This window comes from Nannospalax galili, unplaced genomic scaffold, assembly GCF_000622305.1.
Source record: "Nannospalax galili isolate Female #2095 unplaced genomic scaffold, S.galili_v1.0 scaffold1811, whole genome shotgun sequence".
NCBI lineage: Eukaryota > Metazoa > Chordata > Mammalia > Rodentia > Spalacidae > Nannospalax > Nannospalax galili.
The window spans coordinates 389,038-398,916 of NW_008329641.1; the positions used below are offsets into that span (position 1 = coordinate 389,038).

The window sequence follows — 9,879 nt, forward strand, 5'->3', positions numbered from 1 at the left end:
GAAAATGGCTGTCAGCACAGGACTAACAGCATTCTGTACACAAGGCAACAAATCAACATGTGACAGATGGTGAATAACAGTCTGTGGAATTTCCAGAAATATGTCAAGCCCTGTAAGTGTGCATGAGCCATTCCAAGAATCTTCTTTTTTAAAAAGATTTATTTATTCGTTATTTTGTGTGTATGGGGGGTGTGCCTGAGTATATGTAAGTGCACCACGAGTGCAGATGCCCTCAGAGGCCAGAAGAGGGAGTCAGATCCCCTGGAACTGGAGTTACAGGCAGTAGTAAGTCATATGATGTGGGTACTGGGAACTGAACCAAGGTCTTTCCAAAAGTAGCAATGCTCTTAACCACTGAACCATCTTTTCAGTCCCCAGAGAAACTTCTCATGTGTGGTTCAATTCACCACAGTCTGTTTCACCTAAGAAGGAAAAGAGAGAATTATCTCAGTTACTGGGTTGGCAAGTCTTAAAAGTTCATTTACTCTTAGGAAGGACTAAAGAAATTTGTGACCTAAAGTGTAAAATTTTAAGTTAATTTCAGGAACTTTGGAGTCCTGGAGAATTGCCCAAGTTTGTTAAAATGAACACTCCTGAGTTCTGGTTTCAAGAGGTACAGGACAAAGACTAGGACACCTCAGTTTAGCAAGCATCTCTCCTCTGTATGATTCTGAGGTTACAAAATTTTTGTTTATTTTATGTGTATGAGTGTTTTGCCTGCATGTATATAAGTGCACCTGTGTTGTACAATGCCCCCAGAAACCAGAGAAGGGCATCAGATTCCCCTGGAACTGGAGTTATGGATGGTTGTTAGTTGCCATGTAGGTGCTGGGAATTGAACCTGGGTCCTCAGGAGAGCAGGCAGCGCTCTTAACTGCTAAGCCATCTCACCAGCTCCAATTCTGACATTTTAATAAATGCTATGAGGGTTGTTAACAGGCCAGTTGCTGTGGCTGCTGTAATGATCTCATTTAAGAATTTTTGAAGGTTTAAAAAGCAAAAACAGGGCTGGGGAGAGGGCTGGTCCAGTATTCACAAAACTCTTGAGTTCAATCCCTAGCACTGTATAAACTGGGTATGGTGATGCACATCAGTAATTCTAGCACCCTGGGGATGGAGACAGGAGTTGGAGTTCAAGGTTACCTTGGCTATATAGTGAGTTCTAGGCCAGTGTATGATACAGGAAACCCTATCTTTAAAAAAAAAAAAAAAAAATGTTCCCCAAGAACAAGAGAGCAGTGACTGACCAGTACTAAATGATACAGAGTCCAGCTGGGACTTTGTTCCTCCCCCCACCCCCTTTCTGTTGCAGCTGAAGCCACCATCAATCAAGAAATCCATATCCAGGAAAAGGTGACCAGGCAAGTTTGCAACCCATGATCTTTCTTTGCCTCTGTCTTTGTTAGGAAACATCTAAGTAAGGCCTGGCACAGGCTCTCTGCAGCTCTGGCCTCAGGTGACAGGAGGCAATGGAGACCTCCTTAGGAGAACTGCTGTCTCAAGAATATAGGAAAACATCAGGAAAACGTTCAAATCTTCACTCAACATGTAAATTAGCAGGTGGGCTTAACCCCTGTGTGGGCACTTTCTCAAGATACCAGCAGCTTTCAGATGCAGAGGGTTCTGTATTATTTGGAGAAATGTTATCTTCTGAGGCTGATCTGAGCAAGCCAAGCAAGGTAGCTACCAATGTGAGGATCCCTCTAATGCTGTGAGGCCCCCATGAGTGGTTCCCTTAGAATGTGGGAGCCCAGCCTTCATAGCTAGACCCATACAGTACCCAGACTGTGACACAGTACCAACAGGAAACGGCAGTTGGGGGACGGGGGCGGGGAACGGGGGGGGGGTCCCACTCCCAGACTCTGAAATGGCAATCAGCAGCCAAAGGCACCTGGTGACAGGGCAGTTTTCAGGGATCTTCCTTTCCTAAGACTGCCGCAGCACAGAGGCGGGGGCACTTTGCCCTAGTCTTTGATCTTCCCCTCAGGACTAGGGGCAAAGATTCTGTGTTATCTCTAATCTGCAGAAAAGTGCTTACCCAGCTGCATAACAGATTGGGAGCCTTTATTTTACTCACTCAGTGTAGAGACTTAAGGGAAAACATAATTTAATTTTGTTATTAAAGTAAGCACTGCCCTGGGCATGTTATTTACACAGAGATAACTGCACTTTGGAGATTGTGATGTCCCGGGAAGGTAAACTTTAACCTCGAAGAGCAACCCATCGTTCTTGCTGTCACTCTCCCTGATAATGTGGTGCTTGGTAATAATCTCACAATTGCTACCTCCATAGTTCTAGAAAGGAGGATGCTCAGCCAGCCCAGAGGAGGGTCAGTGGCCCATGCCTCTTTTCCTGCACATGTGGCAGCAAAATCAATGCCAGGACCCACTGAATTCTTTACTCTGATGGTTTGAGTCTTTGTTTCAATCAATGGGCAATCAGCAGGTGCTTCCTAAACACCTGCTGTGGGCCATGCACTGTCCTCAGCCCTGCTTATAATACTAAAATAGGAAAACAAAATAACCCTGAACTTCGCCACGAAGAAATCTACAATCATGAGGGGGGCACATAGTTTAACAGGGACTGTTCTACAATAAAATCAGACAGAGAATATGTCAGTGCTGAGAATTTGCACTCCAGAATCAGCCAAGACATAAAAGTCTAGCTTAATATTGCCACCAACCTCCTTGAAGAAAGTCAGTCATCACAAACAAGTACATGAAAAATGGAGAGGGGCCCCCAGGGCAGGATTAGGAGCCAGGTGAGGCCTCTGGGACCAGAATGCTGCAAGTTTAAATCCCAGCACCACCACGTCCTGCAGTAAATCTGGAAGCACATCTCTATTCCTCCGCATGGGTGTTCCATTTTACAGCCAAGCAAACAGTACGTGCCTCATAAGGGTGTGGTGAAATTTTAAGCTAATGCTTATGAAGCATAAGCACTGCACCAGCCAGAAATACATGTTCTATAGACTGATGTGATTACTGTCATCACCTCCCATCTGGCTTCGGGATACCAGATGTGCCAAAATTCCTAGTGTCACCTGGGAAAAGCCCTAGTCCCTGGATTCTGGCCTCTTGACCTTAATCCAGATCTGATCACCTCTTTCTCCTCTACCCTCAAATAAGATTTTATTTTCTTACGGTGCTAAGATCAAACCCAGGGCCTTGGGCTACTGATCTGCTTCCAGCCCTTAGTAATTTATTTATTTATTTATTTATTTATTTATTTATTTGTTTGTTTGTTTGTTTATTTATTTGTGGGGGTTTTTTGGTGGTGGTGGGGTGGTCTTTTTTTTTTTTTTTTTTGAGATAGGGTCTCCCAGTAGCTCCAGCTAGCCTGTAATTCACTGTGTAGACCAAGCTGGCCTTGAACCAGGCTGCCTCTGCCTCCCCAGTGCTGGGATTAAAGGTGTGCACTATTATTATTTTGTAATGCTGAGATTCTGAGCCAAGCCTCAGGGCCCAGTTCAGAGCCACATATGCAGCCCTTTTCTCCTCCATTCCCTCCAGTGGCCCCTCTGGTGTCAGTTTCAACACCTCTAAGCATCTAAGGCCTAGCAAGATAAAACACATCTCCCCACAGGCACTCACATGTTGTTGACAGGGAAAGGGTCACTTGCTGGCACTCAGATGTGGAACATCCACAGTCCAGAGCACCAAGTCTGATTCTTAAAAAAGGTCACCCCAAGTCACACCTGGACTCTGTTGAGAGCCCAACAAGCACTGCCTTAAAAAGGGGGTCAGTACTTTTCCTGGTGGCCAGACCTTCAGGTAGAGTTCAGGGGTTGTGTGACTTGGATGGAATTTTATTTTTTTAATTGAGCACTAACTGAAATTTGTTATTCCTTCAATTATGGTTATAGGTAACAAACCATAGTGGTGACAGTGTATCTATCTGTGACTGTTTCCAACAGCAAGAGAGAAATCACAAATCCCTTCCAATCATGTTGAAGTTGTGGCTGTGGCAAATGTATTAAAATATAGTCTTCAGTTTTCACTACTTTGATAGCAAAGTTACAGGTTCATCACTATATTTTTCCCTGTATATGTGTGTGTTGTTATGTGTTTGAAACAGGGTCTCATGTAGCTCAGGCTGACTTCAAACTCATTATACAGCTGGGGCTGGCCTTGAATTCCTGATTCTTTTTGCCTCCCATGACTGGGATTACAGGTATATCATTACTAGCTCTTATACTACTTAATATTAATTCAAAAGCTTACCAATGCTACATCACACATCTAAATATATTTTATAACTACATTTCAATAGAGCTGGTTTCTTTTGTTTTGCTTTGTTTTGAGCTTGTTTCTTTTGTAATCTTACTTATTTTATTAAGAGGGGTCCTAGCTTGTCATAGGAGCCCAAGGAATATGAAAAGGTTAAACGCCTTGTCTTAGAAGGCTGAGTGCCACCAAAATCAGCTGCATTATTGGAAGGTGACTGATATATAATTACTTACTGAAATGTGACATTAAAATATTCTTCAGGTGTCACTATTTTTGGTCCACCAAAGTAGTCCAACACCCAGATATTGGTTATATTTAATTTAGCAAAGAACCAATTATGGCTGGAAGGCCAAGTTTTCATCTCAGGATGTCGAATGAATAATGAATTCTTTGCAAAGTCCACTTCTGTTTCATTCACCTAAAGGACAAACACAACATAAATATTCTTATAGCAATACTATTTCATTTCTCATTTGCTAAGAATGCATGCTTCCAGCACTCCAGAGAGCCTGCCAAGAGCTTATTTGGTTGCAAATCTGACCTTAATTAAGAGCAAATGAAGGTAGCTTGAAGAAAACAGAATAATGATTTAAAGTTGGTAACAGCACATACAACCAGGTCAGAAACCATCAAGAGAATGGAGTCTCACTGCTCAGCAGTAATTCTGAGCTATCAGAACAACTGACCCAGGGCACTACAATGTTACCTGTGCCTGAGACATTACCCAGAACACCTATGAACATCTATACATGTTAAATGTGAAGGGCAAAAATGCTTAGAAGTAGACAATGGGACCCAAGAGCATTTGTTGCATTCCTCCTGCCCCTGACAGTCAAGGATTCTCATCCACAGAGATGTATCCACAGAGAATTTCCAGACAGAAGTCATGAGATACTTATTCATGATGGTCAGAAAGCAAACTGCTGGCTCGGCAATCAATCCATGCTCGTGACATTTCACTCAAGTGTCTTTTAACCTCTTCCCTCTAGGTCGCATCCCAAACTGTCCAAATTCACTTCCAGTTTTTAGTAGGGACACTCCTCTTATTGGCCTACTTACAACAATGTAAAACACGAAGACAAGGAGCCCAGACAGGTTAATATGGTACCATGTAAAACACAAGAGCAATGGTTGAACAGATGTTCTTTAGCAAGAGTAATTTAATGTAGGAGCCTTACAGCTGTGACATCTATTTGGCTCCAGAAAATAGTTCATTTGACTCCCAAGTATCCTACTGAAACCTACATGACAGAAAAACTGGCTATAACCTTTAGTTTCATGGAATTACTTTACATATTAGCAAATATTCTCACTGTGCATCCACTCATAAATCAACTGCATTTTAGTCTCAAAAGATCCCCTCCTTCACTGTTAACACGATGATGTTCTTTTAAACCCATCTCTCTTCCTGGAAGTAACTATTTACCTTGGTTACAGTTCCTGCGAGTATTATGTGAACACACAGGGGACTCTGGGGATCAAATCCATTTTTCCTACAGAAGACAGTCTGTGCCAAAGACATAGTCAGCGTAGCCTGTGGATTTTCCTGCAGAGAGAAAATGAAGGTCCTTTGATGTGAAATATGGTTTTGGGAGAGGTAATAAATATCACAAGTTGCATACAGTGTCCCTTGAGCTACATAGTTCCTCCATGAAACAGTGAATTGTGAAATGCCACCTTCCACTTGGGAAAAATTCTCCACAAATAAAAATGGATCTTGATCCCAACAAGAAGGTATGGAGGGGGTCATATTTTAAATTAATAAATTTTAGGAATTATTTTAACATTTTTTTTTCCTGTCTGTTCCATATCAGTAAGAATAATAGTATAGTACCACCCCAAACCAGGACTGGTGATAGGCCTCACTGAAGTATCTATAGGATTACACTCTAATAAGAAACTAGTGCAGAAAATACCATAGTTGCTCAAGCAGCTAGTTACACAATTTAAACAAGAAAACTGCTGAATCATGCTGCTTGGTTATCTCCTAGAAGCAGAAAATTGTCATGCAATCTCAAAACTGGACAAGTTCCTGGTTCCTGCTTCCCATTCCCTGGTAACAAGAGAACGCTTATCTCAGATTCAAAACATGAAGCAAACCAATTCTTAATTGTTCCTATTCAGAAAGTGGAATTGTTTACAGATTACTGCAAAATTCACACCTTGAATTTCAGGATACCCAGTTCTTTAAAGTGTCTTTGTGAAGAACTTTGTCAATTCACAATGGTCCATCAAAAACCGTCATAAAGATCTCTCAGAGAAATTAGCCAAGATATTTGCTGACTCCCAGCTATTAGGCAAGGTCTGAGAACTGCCCCCCAGAAAAAAAAAAAAAGAAGAAAGGGTTTCTCCCCTCTGTGACTTTAAGATCTGGCTGAAAAGTCAGACATAATCAAAACTTAAATAATATAAAACAAAAATAATAAAAAGGTCAAAGGCAGGCCTATCTTTCTGCCTCTGCATCCCAAATATTGGGGTTATTGGCATGCATCACCAAGTCTGGTTTATACAGTACTGGGGATCTAACACGGGGCTTTGTGCATGCTACACAAGTGTTCTACAAACTGAGCTAAAATCCCAATCTCCATAGGTCTTTGTACAAAGAATCAAACTGTAAGATTTCACTTATGACTCATTACCTTATAGCCCATCTTGGTACTATATTATCAGCCAACATCAACAAACATATCCCTAGAAACATCTGCTGTACAAAAACATCATAAAGAAAAAGACCATCAGGGCTGGAGAGGTGGCTCAGCAGTTAAGAACACTGGCTGTTCTTGCAGAAGACCGAAGTTCGAATCCCAACATCCACATGGCAGGGGATCCGACAGCTTCCTCTGTCCTCCACAGGTATTACATGACACAGGTGCCCTTACCTACATGCAGGCAATATACACATGCACATAAAAATAATAAAATATTTTTAAAAGAAAGAAAAAGACCATAAAGAGGACTATCCTGGTATTAAGTATAACTGAGCCTCACAACCTCTGAGAGATGTCTGGTATTTTACACAGGAGAAGTCTCAAACATGAGTCTTGTTCCTTCTAAACTATTTCCCCCTCCTCCACTGATTGGAAGGGAGAAGAAAAGTAGAATAGAAACCAACTTTGTCTGGTTAATTGATGGAATCAACACCGATCACACAAACTTTGAAGTGGCAACACCTTTTCAGTGCCATCATAGAAACCTGAAATCTAAGGTAGGTTCCTCACATGTTTCCTTTCTATACCTCAGATACCTCACTGGAGTCCTCCTACCTGCTGGCCTTTAGCTAGTTGGTCACAGGTGAGTCCCTGCACCTCTGAGTTTCAAGTGTCCTCATTTCCAAAATAAGAATGACAATATAGGTCCTAATTGTGTGTAGTGGTGGTGCTCAATCTGCCCCCTCCTCATCAGATCATCAGTGAGGGTTTGAAGCGGTAATGGGTATTGTTTTAGAATAAAGTGTCTTGGCATTATGTTTTCAAAACTCTTCCCAAGAGATCTACAGGCCAGTTGAGTATCATTAACAAAGGGGTATGTGATAGGCAGATAAAGGAGCCAAGTGGTCTGGGAAGATGGTGAATTGGGGTGAATGTGCCTAGGCTGAAGGGGGTGCATACTCTGTTCTTTTCATTTCTCAGAAAATGTAGCCCCCCCCCCCCAGTGCTGCTAGAGCCCAGCTGGCCTGGAACTCACTGTGTAAACCAGGCTGGCCTTGAACTCACAGAGATCTGCCTGCCTCTGCCTCCCAAGTGCTGGGATTAAAGGCGTGTGCCACCACACCTGGCTAGAAACAACATTTTTAAAGTAGAATTTCTATTTATTTAATTTTGTGGTGGGTGGGTATGGGTGGATGGGTGTCTGTCTGTCTGTGCATGAGTGTATAATGACCAGAGGTCAACTTTGGATGTCATTCCTCAAGAAGCTGGAGCCATTGTTTTTTGGGGTAGGGTCTCTCACTGGGACCAGAGGCTCACTGACTCAGGCTGACTGAACAGGGAGTCTCTGCCTCCCCAATGCTGGGATCACAAGTACATGCTGCCATGCCTGCTTTTCACATGGTTGCTGGGAATCAAAATCAGGTCTGCATGCTTGCACAGCAAGCACTTTACCATCTGAGCTATCTCCCTAGTGTCTACAATCTCAGTTTTAAAAGGCTGTAACTAATTCAAACATGTTTAAAACAGAATTTGTGTGGGCTGAAGGACACCCTGAAGCTCATGGGTCCCAATCTGTGGCCGGTACTTTGAAGACAGATGGATCTGAGGTGAGCTAAGGGTTTGGTCCCTGACTTCATGCAAGTTTCTTGACCTTAACCCTCACAGATTCATCTGTAAAACCAGGATAGTCAAACTACTTCTTAGAGTTACAATGAACAGAAATGCGAGGACTAAGGAGTCCCATGGCATAGATAGGTGCTTAATTAAACATCAGTTTCCCTCATCTCACCTTTACAAGTTTCACCAAGTTTTCCCACAAAGACCATCTACACAGTCAGGCCCCATTCCTGGGCACCTGTGTGTATTTTATTTCCCAGGCTGTGTCTGTGAGGTCCACCAGAGGTACCAGGTTGGCTCTGCACCAGAGGGTAGGCAAAGGGCCAGGAGTCAGCCCTCCCACCAGTCCTGACCTCAACTGATAAGACCACCATGCATATGGATACCAAAAGAATGCAGTCAACCATAACGCTGTGTATTAACCTCCTACTGAAAATAGGAAAGGTCGGAGAGATAGGAAAGGGTACCCACCAATCTGTATGTTTTGTAAAACTTTTAAACAACAAGAGCCCAGTTCATGGAGAGACAGTGACCAATATGACTCAGGACAACTTGATGGGAGTGAAGTCGGCCACGTGATTCACCCAGTGGAAGTTCCCAGTGGGAACTTCCTGGTAGTTGCCCTAACATCCAGGATGCTAGTCTCAGCCTAACCAGCTCCAGGCAGAAGAGACAGAACTTTCTGAGCCGGCTTCAAAACTCGGGCTAAGAGTTCGAGGCTCTCTGGGCTGCCGCCGGCCCCGCAACGTCCGGCCCGGGAAACCCGCTCACCTGCAGGTTGTTCACCGTCATCTGCAAGGGGCTCAGGTACATGTAGGGCACGCCGCTGCCCACGCCCGGGGGACCGTCGCTGACTGAGATGACGTCACCGAAGGACCGGCCGCGCACCGCCTCCAGCGTGGAGATGGTGGCCAGCGCGCCCCAGTCTGAGACGTGTGTCACGAAGCGGGCCACGCGCGGCGCGTCATCGCGGGGTGGCAGCGGCGGCAGCAGCCTGTCCGTGTGCCAGTCCCCGTGGTCCCGGCCCCCGCGGCCCCGGGCGGGCGACACCAGCAGTGCCAACAGCGCGGGCGCCAGCAAGGCGGTGAGCAGCGAGCGCACTGACCCACGGGCACGCCCGGCCATGGCTGCAGTCTGCTCAGTCCCGCCTGGCGACCTTCCCCCGGGTTACCAGAGTGTTCGCAAGGGTACCGCCCCCCCCCAGAGAGCCAATCAGAGTCTGCAGTCTGCAGGGGGCGTGGTCCCGGGGCTGCCCTGCAGCCCGGTGGAGGAAACTTTGCTGGCTCTACTTTTAGGGCCGACTGCGAATGTCTAAATGGGTTGCTTGTTTTATTTACAGAAGGATAAGCAAAGTCTAGAAGAAATTAAGTAACTTGCATAAGGCA

General features: G+C 44.4%; 1 protein-coding gene across 1 annotated transcript; it reads right to left on the bottom strand.

Moving 5' to 3' along the window:
* Positions 1-202: 202 nt before the first annotated feature.
* On the bottom strand, positions 203-9,667 carry Creg1 (cellular repressor of E1A stimulated genes 1). The gene is made up of 4 exons (XM_017799967.2): positions 9,266-9,667; positions 5,656-5,775; positions 4,463-4,647; positions 203-422 (listed from the first exon to the last, which is right to left on the bottom strand). Exons 1-4 carry the CDS (start codon positions 9,617-9,619, stop codon positions 419-421), a joined length of 663 nt encoding a protein of 220 aa, XP_017655456.1. The 5' UTR covers positions 9,620-9,667; the 3' UTR covers positions 203-418.
* Between the last annotated feature and the right edge of the window lie 212 nt (positions 9,668-9,879).

Coding starts and splice junctions, on each gene's coding strand:
- Creg1 (XM_017799967.2), bottom strand. CDS start 9,619: ATGGCCGGGCGTGCCCGTGGGTCAGTGCGCTCGCTGCTCACCGCCTTG. Junction 5,776..9,265: donor TGACGGTGAACAACCTGCAG/GTGAGCGGGTTT, acceptor TTCTCTCTGCAG/GAAAATCCACAGGCTACGCT. Junction 4,648..5,655: donor TCGCAGGAACTGTAACCAAG/GTAAATAGTTAC, acceptor TTTGTCCTTTAG/GTGAATGAAACAGAAGTGGA.